Here is a 21,527-nt window from a genome sequence, read left to right as displayed (position 1 = left end):
TCAAAACACAGAACACATGACACCTCCAAACTCGCTCAGGGAGCTGACTGCTGTCTTCCAATCAGACTATATCCAGGCTTGGGGAGTCATTCATGTGACAGCATGACATCATCAGGATACAGAACAAGGTGTATTCCCTTACAGTTCATTCATAAAAGACATCATCAGATTTCTTACATTTATAAAAACTGGGGATTACTAGTAGGATTACAATGTACATGTTGGTCAATAGTTTTATAGGTTTATAGTTTAATATAATCTACCGCTAACATACTACCACTGCTAAAAATGGGTTAGATATGTTGGCACCTTGGCTTGTTTTGTTTGATCAGAGCATCATTTATAGGATTTATTCCACAACACGCTATAAACTTATGCAAATGCCTTGGACAGTATGTTGGGATCGGTTTTCCTTGACGTTTTCAGTTGTCAAACCTGTTCAGGGGAGTCATGGCAGTTAGATGTCTGAGTGAAGGGAAGTCCAAACGTTCTCCTCACTCACCATGGACCCGGTGATGTGTAATACTGGATTACCATTGGCATTACAAACGTGACAGGATGAATCCTTTTCTATGCAAATTAAATATCTCATTAAAAAGATGAGATGCAGCTCACTGCCATACATATACTGTAAATATGGACTTACAAAGAATCACATACACGTGACGACATGCATTCTGTTTCAAAATGTACACTTTATTGTCAACAACAGTACAAAAACAAAAGTCTGTATTTACAACTCTACTATGGCCTCCTGATCGGTCCATCTTTGGTTTCACTGCTGACCTGATTATTTGAAAAGCATAAAAAAGCATGAAAATAGAGGGTGTTTATCTACTGCTTTCATTTTGCCAGGCAACCATCCCAAAGCATCTTTACGCTGCCCATTTTGAAGGTGTTGGGAAATTGGTAATGTTGACATAATGTTAAAAAGAGAATGGAATGTCATCTCTTTGCTTCAGATTGGAAAACTGGCAACGAGACATTTCAATCAAATCGATCGGAGCATGGTTCCTTCCAACATCAAGTGTTTGATGATCAGGCAATCAGCTCTTCAGAACTGTGTGTGTGATGTATGGAGAAGCATTTTCATACCTTGGCTTTTATTGGTGTACAATAAGCCTGGTTGTGTTAGAATGAGCCCCACTTATCGGGTTCCACAGAATCCACCATGTTATAGCGCACGTTTCTACAGAAGCCCTGAACGAAAAAGAAAAAAAACGTCACATGTCTAGTTTAAGGGAGGGGGGGTGAAAGGGGATTCAGCTGCGATCTGCACCCTGATCACTAGATGTCCCTCATCCTGGACCCTGGTCCTTTGAAATACCGGTACTTTCTTGCCAGGTGCTGAAAATGCAGTCTGAAAACACTGTTCAATATGTTGATTCAAACATATCCACTCACACGAGAAATATGAACAAATGAAAAAGTGAAGGCTTCTTTTGTCAGACCAATTTAAATCACACATATGTTTATGTATTCATTAGCTAAGCAACTAAGAATTGAACTATAAGTGTCAACAAAGTTTAACATTTCTGTTATCAACCCTTTGTCCCTGGCAGCACACTGGGGTGTTGCATTGTGGGATGTACCATAGCAAAATGATGTAAACCCAGAATACTACCTCATCTAGTCTGACAATCTCCACCACAGTCTCCAGTTGTCTCTCACACCAGTCTCCAGTTGTCTCTCACACAACAGTCTCCAGTTGTCTCTCACACAACAGTCTCCAGTTGTCTCTCACACCACAGTCTCCAGTTGTCTCTCACACCACAGTCTCCAGTTGTCTCTCACACCACAGTCTCCAGTTGTCTCTCACACCACAGTCTCCAGTTGTCTCTCACACCAGTCTCCAATTGTCTCTCACACCACAGTCTCCAATTGTCTCTCACACCACAGTCTCCAGTTGTCTCTCACACCACAGTCTCCAGTTGTCTCTCACACCACAGTCTCCAGTTGTCTCTCACACCACAGTCTCCAGTTGTCTCTCACACCACAGTCTCCAGTTGTCTCTCACACCACAGTCTCCAGTTGTCTCTCACACACAGTCTCCAATTGTCTCTCAACACAGTCTCCAATTGTCTCTCCACCACAGTCTCCAGTTGTCTCTCACACCACAGTCTCCAGTTGTCTCTCACACCACAGTCTCCAGTTGTCTCTCACACACCACAGTCTCCAGTTGTCTCTCACACCACAGTCTCCAGTTGTCTCTCACACCACAGTCTCCAGTTGTCTCTCACACCACAGTCTGCAGTTGTCTCTCACACCACAGTCTCCAGTTGTCTCTCACACCACAGTCTGCAGTTGTCTCTCACACCACAGTCTCCAGTTGTCTCTCACACCACAGTCTCCAGTTGTCTCTCACACCACAGTCTCCAGTTGTCTCTCACCACAGTCTCCAGTTGTCTCTCACACCACAGTCTCCAGTTGTCTCTCACACCACAGTCTGCAGTTGTCTCTCACACCACAGAGATAAACATGACACAGCAATATTATCAACAGTAATAATGATACAGCAGAGAATGAGCACAGATGCTGTATAACCATATTCAGTACCGCTTCAACACTTGATGAGGCCTTCACGCAGGCTTAACATGTTTTCTTTGAAGCTGCAGTAACCAGGAAAGGTTGCACACAGAATATAAATACAAAAAAACACTAAAACAGATTCTGACCTGGCACAAAGCAAAGAGAAGAGAAACGGTGTTAAGGAGCTGAAGAGACACAGAGACAGTGTTTTAAAGTCAGCCACAGAGGAACAAAGCCATTACCGCTATGCTTGGACTGCTGCCCCTCTACATATCCACTTACATATCACACAAACAGTACAGCTATAGCCTACGATCTCAAAATGACATCACTCTGTCCGTCCCCTCAGTATGTACGGAGCTTGGGAAAAAAGCCATATCATATTCTGCCCCCTCGACCTGGAACACACTTCAGCAGGAACTTAAACTGACCAGTTTGATACCCATCACAGATTTTAAACTAATTTTAAAAAAGCTGGAGAAATCATCTGTGGGTGTTTGCACCTGCTATATCTGAATACTGTGTGGATTTCAATTACTACTTTTTTACGATGTTGTATTTTAGTGTTGCCTCTGTGTTTAGTGTCCTGTCTGTCTGTAACTTTGTGTGGTAGTGTTACCACTGAACAGGTCTCTCTTGAAAATGAGACCTTGTGTCTCAATGAGATTTTACACCTGTATAAATAAAGGCTAAATAAAAATAAAATAATTAGCATGAACCTTAAAACAAAAGACTGGACAAACATAAAGCAATATGAAGTGTGAGGACTTCTGCCTTTTCAAAGTATTTGCAACAGAACGTAATTCTAAATGTATCTTGAGACTTCAAAATGTGGAGGGGGGGTACTGTAATTCACCAAAAAGAAGAAATGAGTGTGTCATAATGCTCAATTGTTTTATGTCCAATTTGAATCTTCACAAATATGAAGCATTCATAGTACATCCGATGTAATATCCTGACTTTAACTAGGACGTGTTCTGTAAAGGACAGACGATTCATGTGCCATAGTTTGAGGAGCAGAGCTGTTCCTTAAGTCTGAGGGCAGTAAAGTGAGTTTACACACAGCGCACACACAAGTCAAAACTAGGAAAAAACATTGGCATGCTCAGACAAGGATATATATATATATATATATATAATATTCAAAATTTGAGTTTTTACATTCTTTGAGGGATTTAAAAAAAAAAAAAAAAAAATTCCTGAAGGAAGAACTGAGCAAAAGAAACCATCACAGCACATGGAGCATTCACCAGGAACACTACAGAACAGTAACTGAGCAGCTTCAGTGCACACAGGAACAGTGGGGGGGGGGGGGGAGTCTGGTCCTTACTGTTGAACAGCTGCTTCAACTGCTTCTGCCCCACACACAGAGGAATGAAGGCATCATTATCATTTCAATCATGTAGCCTAAAGTTTATAATGTCCAGAAAAAAACACTTTTACATTCGCATTCTAAAGGATGATTATTAGTTAATAAATCATAGATCTAAATTGTATAAGGTTTGGTCATCAGTCTTATTAATTACGGAACCTTGTGCTCACTAAAGTAATCTCTGAGCCCACTTTAACAATAATTGAAATGTAATATATAATACAGAACCAGGCAAGAGCTTCATGAATCTGTTTTCATGCGTCCACAAAGCATTGTGCTTCTGACCCTTTGGATAACAAGTGCACCTTACATATTGACAATAACAGAGGAAATGACTTTATCATAAACCTTTGTTTTCTATTCCCAATAAGTTTGATTATACAGTTGTATTTCTTTGGAGTATCTGCGTACTGAGTACTTAAATGAATGATGGCTAGACCTAAAAAAAGATACTGAATAGTGAATGATAAGTGAAATGATACTTTACTTTTAATTTCACATGTAGCTCATTAGACTCACTGTTACATGGACACTGAAAGTGTTCTCACCTCTCAGCCCTGCAGTTCAAACCGTGGGATGGTTCTCCTCCAGCTTCTTGCCCTCCTCTGATGTTCCCACCTCCTTCTCACCAGTTTTCCAGCTTCCTTGTCTGAGTACAGAATAACAGAAGTGTGAAGCAGAAGAACCTCTGCCACAGAATCACCTTCTGACCATCTCCAGACCTGGATTTGTCTTCGGGACTCACACGGAGAAACACTTTGTGGTTGTACATGTGTGTGTGTTTCTCTACCTGGAGTTCTTCATGTAGAGCCAGTAGACGAGTCCCACCACAGCAGCAGCTATGAGGAGCCCTGCCACCCCCCCCACTATGAGCTTGGACTGGTCCTCCGATTCCTCCTTAGAGCCTGACAACAGACGAGAACTCTGTGAGGACACACATACTCGCACACACACACACTCAGCGTATACTTCAGCGGAATATCAAAACAGCGGCCCGGGGTGCCAAACGCAACGATGTCATCACTATCACTGAAATGAGCCATCATGAACGAACTTATGCTAATCATAAATCTATCGATCATAAATCTATTGATTAGATTTAGGATTCGAAAATTATAAAAGTAAGGTAGACATGTGGATATTATCCGGTTGAACAAAACGTGCATTTATCTATCAGGTTCGTTTTCCACAGACCTTATTTCCAGCTATTTTCCAAAACCCTATGGAGAAATCCCATTGCTTTTGTGTCGAGGGAACCCGAGCGCAGCTTACTTCCGGGTTTTAGGACGCGTCACTGCACCACTTTATACACATGCATAAACTTCACAGCGGGCGGAAATTGTCATAAAGTCAGCGAAAATAAAGCCCACCCATTTAGAGGGAAGATATGATTGGTCAATTGTACTGTCATTTGACATTACTCTCTCGTTGAGTTACTATAGCTGGCCCTCTGTGAATGTACAGAGGGACCAACAAGCTCTCCCGTCTTCACAGTAACTCGCAGAGACGGCATTTAACCCTTCACATTCCAACAGAAACTGAACAGGCAGATTCGAAGGATTTATTTCTTTGGAAATGTTATTTTAAATACAATTAAATCAAGTTATTTTGATAAAACTAATGAAAAATATAACTAAAAAAATATTTAAAAAAAAAATGTTTTTTTTGCAAAGGTTTTAAAATATTATTTTTTAGAATATCTTAGGCCACGGCTTGCCACTGCAACAGATACATGTATTAACTTATGGGCAGGGCCGCCCCTCCCTACACGCAGAACACGAAGAGTGTGTGGGGCTTTATATATACAGTCTATGGTGTGGGGCTGCATCTTATGCGCGCCACAGTTTCCCCGCAGCGAGGCTCCGGCGCTAACAGTCACGATCCTGCTCTACCACGCCCCCCCCCCCCCCCCCTCTCGATCTATGGATATATTCCTCCTGAAACCAAAAGAGATTAGGTAACAGCATCTGATTTAATAAACGTTTAGCACTCGGATGCACAGGTCTGCAGACTGTGGCAGTAAACTAGATCCGGTCATTTTTTTCTGGTCATAATAATTTGTTACAAACAAATATATTTAATTCCTTCACTTGCATAGTTTGTGGCATTGTTATTAATATTTATAAGCTTATAGTTTCATAGAAATGTTTATTCTTAATAAAGGTTAGATAGACATTCTATAAACATCTAATCTAGCTCTTAGCAACGCAGTAACATGCCCTGCATTGTCCCGCAAAAACGTCCTATTTGTCCCACATGTGGCTTGTTGGCACCTGGTCACCCTACCTGGAGCCTCTCAAAATACATGTGTATGCGTGCATATGACTGTGTGTGTTGTATCTGTACAAATAAAAAAAACGGCGGGAAAACTGAATTTCCCTTGCGGGATCAATAAAGGTCTATCTTAAGCTTATACTGAAGCAACAAATGGCGCGTTTCCACTACACGGCCTCGCTCGGCCTCGCTCGGTATGGCTAGGCCTCGTTAGGACTGGCTCACTTTATGGCGCATTTCCATTACAGTTTATGAACTGGGGTAGTATCTATAGTAACGCAGTGTAGGCGGAGCCGTGACGTCATCTTCAATGAGAACCCCAGAAAAACAACACAGTCGTTAGCTGTTAGCACTCAGAGCTCACAGCTCCTCATATCTGTTCAGAAACTAGACAAAAGTTAAACAAGTACAAACCACAGACTGCCTGTGTCATGGTGAATACAGTCGCTGGTTTATTTATGTCTGTATAGGCCGTTGTTGTGAGTGTGGACGGTCGGAGCATATACTGCGTTAGCTTAGCCAATCTCCATTTAGAACACACGCATTTTAAAAGGTTTTTCACCTGCCGTCTGTCTGCAGACTTGTCAAAGCATTAATTCATGGTTTTTACTAACCGGTATCAGTATGTTGTTACTTCGGCATCATTTTGAAGCGTGTATTACAATTAAATCAGGTAAAATATGTTCATCTTGTTGTAGTTGTAGCCCCCATGCCAGCGATTCTCTCTCTAGTTTAGCATACTTAGCCCGACTCAGCCTGGTTGTTGGCCCGGAAAGAACCTCGATTTTATGGGGCCAGAAAAACTGTGAAATAGTACTCGCTAGCCGGTACTACGCTAAGTGGAAACGCAACCAAACGCTTAAACCGCGCTGTAGTGGAAATGCGCCATAAGTCAGGCTCCTGGGGGGCCTCAGTCTGACTAATTTCATTTCATTTAATCGTTTATTTAGCAGGGACAATGCACATTAATGAACACTTAAAACGAAAAAATGCAAATAGTGGAAATATGCCGGATTTTAGCTTGGAGCTAATTTCCATCCGCAGTCCCTCACATAAAACATTTAAGAACATGACAATTATACACATAGCAAAAACAAATACATGATATGCAAAAAGTGCAAAAAGAGCAAGAGCAGCACACAAGCATTTACCACATGGCAGCACAATGTAGCAGCTAGGACATATTAAGTGCAAGAGATGATACAAGAGCTACCTAAAGTGCAAGAGGAGATACCCCTGTGTTAAAGTGCAGTTAGCGGTGATTACACGTCTGTTTGTTTCTCATCCATTCTTTAAGTTGGCCTTTGAAACTATTGAGAGTGGGACAATCCTGTATCTGAGTTGGGAGGCTATTCCACAAAGAGCTGCCTTTAATGGAGAGGACATTTTGACTCACTATCAATGTTCCTTTCTAGCCAGGTTAGATGCAGCTGCACATCAATAATCAGCTGACAGGAAGATGATCACTCATTTAACACTGTGTACAAATAATCCAAATGAATATGTATCTACAGCAGCTTCACTGAGCTAATTTCGTGTCACATGACTCGGTCTGATGACTGTTTTCATTACTTTTCACAGATATGCCTGTAAGCCAGTTTCAAGATAAAACATGAGGACGGACAGCTGAGACGAGGCTGTGTGCGCAGGGGAAGTGCTGAGTGCTTTTCTGGTGGTAGGTCTGGCTTGATATATTTGGAAAACACCTTTTAATTATTAAAAAGAAAAGTAAAATATAAAGGCAAAGCAAACAAAATCTTACCTGTTTCTTTCTTTTCCTCCTTGAAAACTGAAATCAAACATAAATAAATTAGAACTCATAAAAATAAGACAAGCAAAACAAATGTCCAAAAAAACGGAAAGCCAAATATATTCTGTAATAAATATGGGCATTAAATAGAAAAAAAATAGAAATAGTGCAGAATAGTCTATATACAAGTAATTGGAATATTGATATATATAAGTTGCAAACAGATTCATGTTATGGATGTTCTTTCAAAAGTTTTGATGTAATTGTTGAATATTTGCTTTCAATGATGTGCCCTAGACTTCTGCTTTCAGACGTAGTTATTTATGAAGTTATTACCAGGACTGATTGGATTATTATCCAATGCAGAGCCAATAATATAATATAATACATTATTTAATATATATTATATATTTATATATGTATATTTATATAGTCTTAAATTTGCAACCGGCCCTTTGAGTGCAACCTTAATGCTAATGTTGCCCGCGATGAAATTGAGTTTGACACCCCTGGTTTAAAGGTTCCACATAAACACATTCTGCACCTGTTAGATTCAGCAAAAAAAAATTGTGTTATTGAAAATGTAACAACTGAAACAGTGGTCTCAACGAGAAGTAAAAAAACGAATTGAACATTCAAGTGCTGTGAGTAACAGCCCGATCTCCACAAACACTGCTTAGTGGTAATCTTAGACTCCGGAGGATCCTTAAATAACTTTATTTTTGTATTTTTTGCTTGAACGTCATGCTCCCTTCCAGCTGTGCTTTAATCAGATTCAATATATTTCTTATCTGTTTATTTATAAAACCATTCAACTGCTAATTCCTTCTTTCTGTGCAGATGCTTTGTTACAGTCCATATCATTGTGTTGATGTTTTCACTTGAATCGTTGATGTTTTATCTTATCTTTTGGCAAACTTTCAGTGATTGCAGGAGCAACTAAATCACAGAGTTAAAATTAAGTTTTGTTAGACTAATGGTCTCTCATTGTTCTCAAGTGACTCTGAGCCCAGCGATGCATTAACTGACCGGAGGAAACGTTGATGGTAAGGGTGTCGTCTCCCAGCCGGTTGCTGACGCTGCAGGTGACGGTCAGATTCAGCTTGGGGATCACACTGATTTTATGGGTGGCCTTGCCGTTGATGTAAGAGCTCTCTTCCTGAAGGCACAGCAAAAAACAAGTACAAGGATAAGAGACTATAAACATATTCTGAGAAAAAAAATCTCACACAGCCTCTTTAGCTGTACAATAAGTTGTCTATTCACACACGTAGGCCTACACAGAAATGTAAATGTGAATGCAGATCATGAGAGGAAAGTACTGCAAATGTCACAATAGCCGCTTTCACAACAAGTACTTTGCCGTACTTAGTTCCCAGCACTTAGTACCCCCATGGAAATAAAGAGCCGATCGTGTTCACACCGGAATAAGTTCCCTGAGGGAAGATTACGCAAATGAAGCCGCTGACGTCACTTCTTCTTCTTCTGCTTTGGGTTTACTGGCAGGCCGCAAACAACTTCACGGCGTATACTGCCACCCGGAGTCCCCGGCCGGAAGTCCCCGGAGTTGGGGACTGGCTTCAGTAGAAGCTGCTGGGACTCCCAGCAGCTTCTACCGCGGTGCGGTAGCTGAGCGTGGATAGAACACCCCCAGAAGAACCAGCATTTCAATTATTATAAGTGAAAATATATGTAAGTATGTGCTGTACTATATGGTCTGTTTCTTTATTGTGTTAAAGGAGTGGTGTCATGCTTTTCCGGTTATTACACGTCCCCTTGTGTGTTATGAAGGTTTTTATGCATGTAAACGGTCTGCAGAGTCAAAAACCCTGAAAGTACACCCTGTAGCGAGTAAAACTCTAACACAGAAAATACCTCCCCAAAACGCCTCGTTGGAGATACGTCATTGTCCATTGTTTACTTCCTGGGTATCGCTACGTAGGGATACCCAGTAGCCACGCCCAGAGCTATGACGCGATAAGGTCATGCGGTACCCGGAACGAAATGGACCAATCCGTGGAGCCGTTACGTTACGTCCGCGGAGCCGTTACGTTAAGCCCCCGCTGATTGGTCCAAATTGACCAATCCACGGACTTCCTCACACACACACACTCAGTGCAGGCAGCTCTGCTGATTTCTCCTCCCTGGCTGCAGGCTGATAACAGACAGTTGGGATCGCGGCGAGATTCTCTCTGCAGACCCATTCTCACAGAGTTTATCAACCTTTTTCTTACTCAATATCAAGCCACACTTATTGTTTTTACTTCGGCTGTGACTTTGTGTGTGCTCAGGATGAGTTTGGCTGTGTTTCGCTATGTATCCTAAACAAGGAAACAACACCTCCACGGAACTCAGCGCGATTCACAACGTCCCGACCAATCAGAGCACACTGTGCGCACAGGGAGGGTGGGGGCTGGAGCTATTGGAGCTACAACGAGCCGTTAAAGGCAGAGAGTGAAATTCAGTGAATACACGTAGTTTACAGAGATGCTGTATGAGAAACCAATGTGAGTTTGGAGAGATGCTGTATGAGAAACCAATGTGAGTTTGGAAAATTGCACAATATAAATCTATTCTAGTAGACCTCAACAATGGAATTATGATCCGTGGAAATGGCCATGACACCTCTCCTTTAAGTGAGAAGTAAAGAAAAGCTGTGCTATGAAAGTTAGCTTTTGCTACCTTTAGATCCATAACAATGCAAGCTAAGTAGCCTAACAGTTCATAGCTAGCAGTGAGTGAGCGTTCAGACTAGGGGTTTCACAACTACCAATATTTACTAGTCGACAAGTTTTTCAAAATAGTAGTCGACTAGTCGACTAGTTGTTACGTCATAATAAAGACACACAAAGAGAGGTGTAAAACTGTATTTTGTATTGCAATGCATACAGTTACGTTAAACACTGTAACAAAGCAGCATTTTAATTTGGGTTAAATAAAAAACAGTAACTGGACTCACCAAATCTACTGCAAAAACTCTGTTAAGAACATAAATGCAACGTAAATCCAGTGCGCTTTGCGCAACACTTTACTCGCTGTCACTGTCCTCCTCGATAACGATGTCCACCCTTCCAGGTTTTTTGCTTTGCGTTAAGGAAGACCAAAGCATCAACATGTGAGGGAAGGAGGCTTGACCGCTGTCGGGTGACAGTGTTGCCTGCCAGGGAAAACATCCGTTCACTTGGGGTGCTGGTGGCTAGCCAGGTAGCTCCTGGAAAGCTTGGCTAAACGGGGGAAGCGGTTCGCGTTTTGTGCCCACCACGTCAGAGGGTTATCCATTGTGGGGATATGGGATATGAGTAATCCCGTAGCTCAGGGCTTCTCAAACTCCGGACCAAGGTCCGGATCCGGACCGAACTGCAAATCAATCCGGACCGAACCCTGTGTCCCATTATATAAAAATAAAAAATCATTAAAAAATACTAATAATCTGATTCTGATAAATTAATGTACATCATTGTGTACGCGCGTCTTGTGTCTGACGCGTGAGAATGAACGTGCATATATATTTACTTGTGTGCGCGAGCGTGACACTCATTGCAGACCACAAGTTAACCGCAAGTTTACCTTGACTTTCTAATGCTTCTAATGCCTTTTTTGCCGAGGTTCAAGGCATTGGCTACAGACAAACAGCCAAGCCACCATACTGTATGTATGTATTGAATGTGTGAGTGTATAAAGCGGCGCCGTTTGCCGACAGGCAAGGCAGACAAGGCAGGCAAGTGCTTGGACCAGAAGGGGGCCCCCAAAGAAGGTAGATTAAGAAGGTCCACAGCAACGACAACATGGTACACCCTTTCATTTACTGCAACGACATGTCGGGAAACCCCCTCAAGGGGGCCCCATGCATAGCGCGCCATAAGAAACTGCTTCTTAATTTCAGTTTCGTTTCAGGGGTGGGGGGGGTGACTTTACTGGCATAGAGTGGCGAAGTCACGCCCACCTACTTCCGGGTAATGGGACCTTATTTCGGAAAAATTATGCATTGAAGTCAATGGGGAGAGAAAACTTATCTTTCGATCCCGTTTGAATTGTGCCATGAATTACACATATGATGTTTGTCAATCTTAAAAAATCATTTCCATGTCAAAAAAGTCACAGTTTGTCGTAAAACTGTTGAAATATAAGACTATGAAAAATACGTAACTAGAAAGACTACAAATCCCAGAGTCGCGTAAGTGATGTCACAATTGTTTTCCTCCACCATTCAGATACCTAAGATCAGCGCAATATAGATATAATCTATCTATATATCTTGTCATTTTTATTAGCCTTAACATGAAGTAACATTAAGTAACACAAAATGTTAAACAGTAAGAGTAGTAGTCATATTTCGTGAACCCTTTGAATAGTACTGTCACCGGTGTGATCATTCTATAATACACAATTTAAGCCCGGGGGAGAAATGCTAACGCTAACGTTAGCATCGGCGATCTTCTCTACTTCATGCTATCTGCACAAATGGTTGACATTAAACATTAAAACGACCAGGCAGTTCAGAGAGAATCAAAGGAAGGCAGGCAGGCAGCTTTGCATGACCTTCTTCAGGACGTGTTTCATTGTGGTGATAGTGAGGGTAGTCAATCGTTTTGTTGACAAGACAGTAGTGACGGCCATCTTGGTGACGTGTGTTGTTGACCAGAGATGTAGTTCATTGAGCGTTTCACACAAACAAATGTGTTACTTCACAGTTTTACGACACATTTTTTTTTTTTTTACTTGCAAAATTATCTTTTAAATTGACAAACATCATATGTGTAATTCGTGGCACAATTCAAACGGGATCGAAAGATAATCTTTCTCTCTCCATTGACTTCAATACATAATTTTTCCGAAATAAGGTCCCATGGAGGTCCACCGGAAGGGGAGGGACTTCGCCACTCTATTGATCCGGACCAGTGACCTTGTATAAAGTTCACAAGTGGACCTTTAATAAAAAAGTTTGAGTACCCCTGCCGTAGCTCATCCGCGCCACTGTTGACCCATGTTTTCTTGTTGCTCTCGAAATGAGGTCCAAACAGCTGTTCAAAGGTGGGGTGCTAGTGGAGCACGCTCGTGAATTTTTAGCGCCGGAGCTAAAACTGAAACTGTAGAGTGCATAGGTGCGGCGCATTTGCGCATAAGATGAGGACCCCTGAATGTCGGACGTGTTTTGCTGGAGCATTTTGCAGCACCTCAGCGCCAATGTCGGCATCCTCATCTCTCACGTTTGCCTCCATTTTGTTCACGACTAGATAACTAGGGCCTACAGCGCCGACTAGTGGTAGAGGTAGTTGACTAGTGGACTAGTCGATTAGTTGGTGAAACCCCTAGTTCAGACACACTCAAACGGACTCGTGTGCCTGACTACCAACAGGCTTTCATGATTCTGTTTAGATATGCAAGTATAAGCCATGATAGCTTATTTTATTAACATGCTAATTTGATATGAAAATCAATGGAGGCTGAGTTAACTTTGTAGGAAAACCTACCGTCCATGATGCCCCTGAGCTGTGTTTTATTTGTTGACTTCATATATTTCATTTCCTAAAACATTTATTTTCCTCTCATATTAACAGTGGATCATTGAGACAGCGTGGTGTCCAGAGGTCTTATCCCGTTTTCCCACTTCCTCTGAGGGGACAGCACGGAGGGGGGGCATGAAGAAAGACCTGCACCAGCTTCATCCACGCTGGGCGTAGCTGTTATCACTGGCTCAGTGTCATTTCATTTGACCAAATGTCTTTACATATACATTTAATAGATTTTATTATTATCCACCTTTTTTGTTTTATGTCCTTTTATTTAAAACATTCTTTGACACTTCATCTTCTGGTTCAAATTTCAATAAATGTAATTTGTATAATCACTCTTTTGTCTTGGAACTGCTACCTCCGCGACCCGACCACGGATAAGCAGGAGAAGATGGATGGACTCTTTAGTCTTTATTCTACATGAAAATGTTAGAGATTCCATTCAGACCTGTTGATTATTCAGATCTTCCTCAGGCTAGGAATAGTATGTTGAATTTGTAATGATAAATGTATATCATTTTCTCACAGGATATAGAATGAGACAACACAGTTTTTATCCATTGTGTATGAATGCTTCAGCTCTTTAGACCAACACAGTAAGATGTGAGCATGTTCCTAATTGTGTTGGTATGCAGCCTAGGTCTGGTCTGTTTAATAAAGCAAATCTGCCACTTTTATATTGTAGAATTTGTTCAATTAAAGCAGTCTTTAATTGTTTGTCCTAAACATAGCAATATATGCTTTTGAAATGTAACATGTCTTTGAAAAGATAACAGTTTACAGTTTATATTGTGTATCACCTTTAGCTTGAAAATACATAGTGTTTTTTATCTATAAAATAAATAAATAGACAGACAGACACTTTATCGATCCCAAATTGGGAAATGCGTGTTCAGATATTAAAATATTTAAAGTTGGAATAAAGTATAAACTACACAACACAAGTATAATGCACAGCATAAGAGAAGTCCGATATGTTCATGAAACTCCCCAGGAGGCACCAACACTAACGTGGCCGAGTGGACTCTGGAGTTTGCTGCATGAGTTGCACTGTATGATCTGTGGTGTATTGGGCTGTCACTCAAAAACTGAGTAGCCAATGGGGACGCACCCCTGAAAGTCCCGCCCACCTGGGAGGTTTGTGTCAAAATCAAAAACAAAAAATGAAGGAGCGCAAACGAGAAGAGCTGCAGCGAGAGCGAAAGTCTGATCATTGAGAAAGAAGCAAAGAGAACTGCAAACAAAAAGATATGTTAAAACAAAGAAAAAAGACTTATAGTTTACATGATTACACAAATGATTTGTTTGCAACTTATAGTTTTATTTTTTAAATGACATTTATTTTACTTGACTCAGTTTTTTTTCTCTTAAAGGTGGGGTAGGTAATTTTGGAGAAACCAGCTCGAGTGCGCTAGAATTTGAAAATACACAGCCGGAAAAAATACAGAGCCCCTCCTCCAACACACACGAACGCGCACATGACCAATGAGGGCACGAGATAAGTTTGTGCACAGATGGAAGGCTGACAGGCAGGTAGGCCATCCAGTTATTTTAGCCGGGCCGGCTAAAATGATTGGTCGTGCTTTTTACAGTACTACGGCTTCCACAGATTACATTTTTTTATGGATTTTTTGTTAAGAGCATTCCATGGAATATAACAAAAAGTGTATCTCGAGCCGGTTTCTCAAACTTATCTACCCTACCTTTAAAGTCTTAGTTTTGCTTGATTCTGAGAAAGTGTTGCTTTATCTTTATGAAACAAAACTAATCCCATACAATTCGCCCAGCCAATCGAAATTGGTACTTTTTTCTCCCCAGGATAGTCCCACCTCTCTAGCAGGCACAAAACATGGGGGTAAAAGTTCTCTGAACTAAGTTCTCTTTTTGGTGTGAACGCAAAATTCCAGGCACTAACGGAACTAAACGGGAAAAGTACGGGTAAAAGTACTCCGGTGTGAAAGCGCCTAATGGCACATCAATTGGGGCGACAGTGGCTCAGTCTGTAGGAACTAGCCCCTGGGACCGAAGAGTCACAGGTTCGAGTCCCGATCGACCAAAAAAACATTGAGTGGACTAGTAGCTAGAGAGGTGCCCTATCTTTCCATATACATCTACAGAGGGTGGTGAAAACTGCACAGAACATCACCAAGACGGAGCTGCCATCCATGGAGGACCTTTACTCCCAGCGGCTCAGGTTCTGTCTGCTGCCGTCTGGCAGGCGGTACCGCAGCATCAGGACTAAAACCACCAGACTCAGGGAGTTTCATCCCATAAGACTTTTTAACATTCTTATTGTTGTTGGGTTTTTTTTGTGTTTTTTTTTAACTCTTGTAATTGCACTGTTGAGGACCCTGTGATCTAAGTTCATCATACATTACATTTTAACACCGTGTATATGTTATGATAATGAACCATCTTGAAAAAGAAATTGAATCTGAATCATTCACATTGTTGTCATTTGCTCTACACACTGTGAAGACCCTGGGTCATTTGTGATATTGGTTAATTCACAACAGGGTTCGAGTTATAATCTGAGCTTTATGGGGGTCTTTTTTTTATTTTTTTATTTAGCCTTTATTTATACAGGTTTAAAATCTCATTGAGACACAAGGTCTCATTTTCAAGAGAGACCTGTTCAGTGGTAACACTACCACACAACGTTACAGACAGACAGGACACTAAACACAGAGGCAACAACAAAATACAACATCGTAAAAAAAGCAGTCACCGAAATCCATACAGTATTCAGATATAGCAGGTGCAAACACCCACAGATGATTTCTCCAGCTTTTTTAAAATTAGTTTAAAATCTGTGATGGGTGTCAAACTGGTCAGCTTAAGTTCCTGCTGAAGTGTGTTCCAGGTCGAGGGGGCAGAGTATGATATGGCTTTTTTCCCAAGCACCGTGCGAACTGAGGGGACGGACAGAGTGATGTCATTTTGAGATCGTAGGCTATAGCTGTACCGTTTGTGTGATATGTAAGTGGATATGTAGAGGGGCAGCAGTCCAAGCATAGACGGTATAGATGAATTTGTACCAGTGCAGTGATCTGCGCATTGGTAATGATGTCCAGTTAACTAAAGAGTACAGCGTGCAATGGTGTGTGAGGGGTTTACAGTTGGTTATGAACCTCAGAGCCCCATGGTAGACAGCGTCCAGCAGATGAAGGGAGTGAGCTGAGGCGTTCATGTACACAACATCCCCGTAGTCCAAGAGCGGCAAAAATGTGGCAGCTACAAGCCGTTTCCTCGCACTTGTGGAGAAGCAGGCCTTATTTCTAAAAAAGAATCCCAGTTTTAATTTCAATTTCCTTAAGAGATTGTCAATATGCTGTTTGAAGCAGAGATTTTCATCTATAGTGATGCCTAAGTATCTGTAGGTGTTAACAGCTTCAATGGGGTTATGCTGTGCAGACATGATGCAGGGAAGAACAGTTGGTAACCTTTTCTTATTGGAAAACAACATGACTTTTGTCTTATCTGAGTTTAACACCAACCTGAGGTGGAACAGATGTGACTGAAAAGGGTCAAAAGCAGACTGCAGACGTTCAAATGCAAGGGCAACAGTGCTAGCACAACAGTACACAACAGTATCATCTGCATATAGATGTACAGAGGCATCAATGCTTTTACCCACATCATTTATATAAATAGTAAAAAGGGTCGGTCCCAAGACCGAACCTTGAGGAACACCTCTGGGCACATTAAGAAAGCTTGAGGAGAGACCGCTGAATTTTACACATTGCTTGCGATTCGAAAGGTAGTTTTCAAACCAACCAACAGCTTGGTCAGACAGGCCTATATAAGATAACTTCATGGTCCACAGTATCACCAACAGCTTGGTCAGACAGGCCTATATAAGATAGCTTCTGGCATAGAATGCCATGGTCCACAGTATCAAAAGCCTTGGATAAGTCTATAAAAAGGGCAGCACAGTAGCTCTTTGCGTCCAAGCTTTCAACAATGTCATTCACTACTTTCAAAGCAGCCGTTACTGAACTGTGCTGCTTCCTAAAGCCTGACTGGTGAGGAGATAGAATGTTGTTCAAGCTTAAATATTCTTTGATTTGATAATTCACCAGCCTTTCAAGTACTTTAGCTAAAATAGAGAGCTTGGAAATTGGTCTGTAATTATTCATCACCATGGGATCACCACCTTTCAATAAGGGGAGAACATTTGCAGTTTTCCAAACATCTGGAATGACATTGTTTGTTATAGAAAGATTAAAAACATGACACAGTGGTTTGGCTATAATATCTGCAGCTAGCCGTAAGAAATAAGGGGGAGATCGTCCGGGCCTGCTGATTTTTTGGTATCTAGGCCCTTTGGAGTCTTACAAACCTCCCCAACATTGAAGGGGTTGAAGGAGAAAGTGTGGCTACTGGAGGCATGACTATTGGCGATGGAGGGAGATGATTTACCAAAAGATAATGTGTCAAACAAGGAACTGGACGCAATAAAATGTTTATTAAAACAATTAAGCATCTCTGTCTTATTTGACACAGGGGTGGAGTCAACAACAATGTTTGGAGGCAGCTCTAAGGAGCGAGAGCTGGCAGAGAGGGATTTTATGGCATGCCAAAATCTCCTAGGATCGTTCAAACTGTCTGTGGTCTGGGATAAGTAAAAATCGCTTTTGGCTTTTTTAATGGAAGCAGTACAGCGATTACGTAGTTGACGAAAAAGAAGCCAGTCAGCCTCAGAGCCTGTCTTCCTCGCAGCAGCCCAAAGGAGATTCCTCTTGCGTAAGAGGGCTGCCAGATCAGAAGTGAACCAGGGGGTATAACGGCCCTTCACCCTTTAAAACTAACACACGCACACAGGTTCAACTACGCACACCACATAACACATCATCTCGGCACAGCACGCTCACAGGCATAGATTGCGTAATAATTGATTGCGCACCTTGGAGGTGAAGTACAGGCATATTGTCATTCAAGAGAGAATAAGATGCGTAGTTCTTTTGGAAAACATGTTTTTCTTTTAGCCTATTTACCTCGTTAACGTAAATAACTCATTACATTGACACATGCATTATTTGTGATTAAAATAATGGTTGTTGGTAATGTTAATACATTGACCCCCACAGATGTATGATTTCACTGCTTTCATATGAGCTCAGACCCCTCATTATGGGAGCTCAGCTCCCATTGGCTCCCACATAACTCGAACCCTGATTCACACACACACTTACGTTCGTACTGTTGACGCTCCAGTGGAAGCTGGGTTCTGGAACTCCTGTTGCCTCGCAGGTCAGAACTTTGTAGCTGGCGCCATCAGGGCGGTGTTTGTTCAGGCCCGTGATTTCTGGCTTTCCTGTTAACAACAAAGTTTAGATGGGTGATGGGATTTACACTAGTTGGAACAATTTAATGACTTCCAGTACTTTCCAGAAAAATGATTTAGAAGCTGGGTGTACTTATGGGTTTCAATTATTGAAAGCACCTCAGTCCTGAGAGAAAGATGCATTGCAGAGTAGGGATACAGTAATACCAAATAACTGAATTCCCATCCTGGCAGATTTCTTTCTCTTAAGAAAATTGGATTGTGTGACTTAAAGTGGACCTATCATGCTATATTTGAATAATATAGTGTAGGACCATACCTATATAAGGCATATTTATACTTTTTTTTTTTCAAAATACCAAACAGATCATGCATTTTAGCCATGCCTCATTTCACTCAATTTGAAAAATGTTAGCTCTGTTTTTGCAAGGGCAGATTCAGTGAGAACAGCACCATCTACAGGCCTGGCATATGTACTACAGCGTCTCCAGCGCTTTCGAACGGCAATGGCCGTGGCTGTCTCCTCCTGATTGGTGGAGTTGGCCCAATAGCCGTAGCGCCACCGTCCTGACGTCAGGACAGTGTTCAAATCTGGATCCGTTTTGATCAGATCCGTTGCAGCCCCTTTTTTAGAGATTTGGGTATGGAGGAAAATAGAGAGGGTTGTGTTTTCTGACACTTGGTGAGTTCCCTGGAACACCGGGGACACATATTCATGTATAAAAGACGTACAAAAGTGCATTTTGCATGATAGGTCCCCTTTAACATAAGAGTATATACATGTAAATGTATTTAAATGTTCCACTCAGGTGTGGAGTGTGACACAGACACCAAAACTCACCTTCTACTATCAGCTCAAAGCTGTGGCTCCGCGTGAGGCCGGGCATGGAGAGCTCACACACATACACTCCTGCATCAGCGTACGTCAGCCTGGTGAACTCCGGCAGCTTCACTTTCTGTCCATTCTGAAAACAGTCTCTCTGTGTCAATAGGGGCAACGTGCACCCTAATGTTTCTCTGATATAAAGGCCAGTGTCTTCAACTTATGCCCTCTAACCCAGTATGTGGATGAATATTATATTTCCTTTATTCAAGAAGTTGTTATTTCAATAGAAATATAGTAACCACAATGCATGTGTGACATTATTTTATAGTCTATTAAATAGACCCCATACATCATTAACCAAACCCCAGCAGCATTACCTTAATCCACGACACTTGAGCCTCACCCGAGGCGCTCTGCTCCACCTTCACCAACAAGCTGTCCCCTATTGCCTTCCGCACGGGCCCAGAGGGGGTCAGACGCAGGTCCAGGTCTGAGAGGACAGGAGGAGGACATGTCTGTTGAGTTATTCTGCCTCTTATCACCAGGTCCACTGACAGACACCATTTTACTGCTGATATTTCATTTTTATGTCAACCTTCTAAAGAGTTCAAAGGTTGTTGTTTTTTTTGTCGAGAAATGTCATATGAACACCCAAATCAACAAAGAATTGTACCACTAACAAGTATTGTGTCCTACAAAGTTGGATATAACTTCCTTGAGTGGCAGAGCTCCATGAGTGTGAGAAACGTTGCTACAGTGACGCTTTTTTACCAAATGTTTGAAATATACTATTGACATCAGTCATGTGAATTTTGTGTATATCCAATAAGTGTTTAACTATGATCATGAAATAATAATAATAATCACTTCAAGAGATGCTAAAAAAGAACACTGTGTTTTTCTCCTCGTCACAAAGTGATCTGAAAAGTTGGGGGGGCTATAAAACACTTCTTTGTTTTAGATCCTCCTCACATTTGACTCACTCTCTGTCAGAATGTTCTAATGAGTTCTGCTCCCTCACCCATCTGCCTTCCTGCCAAGCTGCACTCTCAGGGTATAAATTAGATTATAATTACTCTGCTCCCATGACTTTATTAACAGTGAATAAAATTGCCTGATCATATATAGGAAGTTAAGAAAGTTCATTCAAGGTGGAAAGAGCTGGGGGTGGGGGGGTTGGAGGATTTGTCTTCTTTGTGGTGCAGCATGCTGAAGCTCATAGTACTCACAGCTAACAACAATGCTTTGGGAGGACTCCATTTTCTCGTTGTCAGCCAGGGAGCATTTGTATTCCCCCCCAGCCTCTCTGCTGATGGACGTCAGCGTGTAGGTGTCCGAATTGTTCACCAGCGCTTTCTGGCCCTGGTGGAGAGAGAAGAGCCGGAGGGGGTAAAGGACAACGTTAGATTCTGCTGTAGTGAAAGAATATCAGACAGAAAGAAGATAGGAAGGAGGGGGACTTTTACATCCAAAGCAATAACTCATAATTAGGAAAGTGCAATCATTACATTTGCATTTGAACAGTTTTATCAAAGTTTTCATTTCTAATAGTATCTTTTTCTAAGTTTGTGATCATTACAAAGGAGTAGAACTCAAATATACTGTAGGTTCAGTGGTAATGAGTGGCTGTAAGTCCAGAGTGTCCTGGAGACAGGTTTTAGCATGACTGACCTTCATGTGGAAGACGAAGGAGCTGGGGGGGGGGTTTCCATCAGCGTGACACTTCAACGTGACGTTATCTCCTTCTACGACCGGTACCTTGGACAGAACTTGGAGGCTAACCTTCTCTGATGGATCTAAGAGGTTCAGAGGGTGAGTATGGGAAAAAGTGAATGTAGAGAAAATAAAAGATGCATGCTTGACATTGACAAAGAAAATCTCCCTCAAACTGGATCAACTCAACAATCCAGATAAATGCAACAGACAAAAACATTTTGATCACATTTCTAAAGGTGCCCGCATCAGCCTTTGATCAA

At 41.7% G+C, this 21,527-nt stretch overlaps 1 protein-coding gene across 3 annotated transcripts in view; it reads right to left on the bottom strand.

Moving 5' to 3' along the window:
• Positions 1 to 2,545: 2,545 nt before the first annotated feature.
• alcama (activated leukocyte cell adhesion molecule a) overlaps positions 2,546 to 21,527 on the bottom strand; it is a 60,352-nt gene continuing 41,370 nt past the window's right edge. The window contains exons 7-16 of one of the 3 annotated variants that reach the window (XM_034117325.1): positions 21,223 to 21,347; positions 20,781 to 20,913; positions 19,929 to 20,041; positions 19,567 to 19,690; positions 18,634 to 18,755; positions 8,955 to 9,084; positions 7,938 to 7,964; positions 4,692 to 4,806; positions 4,450 to 4,550; positions 2,546 to 3,884 (exon numbers count right to left, since the gene is read on the bottom strand). In XM_034117325.1, coding sequence (XP_033973216.1) covers positions 4,466 to 4,550; positions 4,692 to 4,806; positions 7,938 to 7,964; positions 8,955 to 9,084; positions 18,634 to 18,755; positions 19,567 to 19,690; positions 19,929 to 20,041; positions 20,781 to 20,913; positions 21,223 to 21,347 — 974 coding nt within the window. In that variant the 3' untranslated portion in view covers positions 2,546 to 3,884; positions 4,450 to 4,465. The remainder of the gene's footprint in view (positions 3,885 to 4,449; positions 4,551 to 4,691; positions 4,807 to 7,937; positions 7,965 to 8,954; positions 9,085 to 18,633; positions 18,756 to 19,566; positions 19,691 to 19,928; positions 20,042 to 20,780; positions 20,914 to 21,222; positions 21,348 to 21,527) is intronic. The other 2 variants (XM_034117326.1, XM_034117327.1) reach the window with 2 other exon arrangements.

This window comes from Trematomus bernacchii, unplaced genomic scaffold, assembly GCF_902827165.1.
Source record: "Trematomus bernacchii unplaced genomic scaffold, fTreBer1.1, whole genome shotgun sequence".
Lineage (NCBI taxonomy): Eukaryota > Metazoa > Chordata > Actinopteri > Perciformes > Nototheniidae > Trematomus > Trematomus bernacchii.
This window is presented reverse-complemented; position numbering and strand designations above follow the sequence as displayed.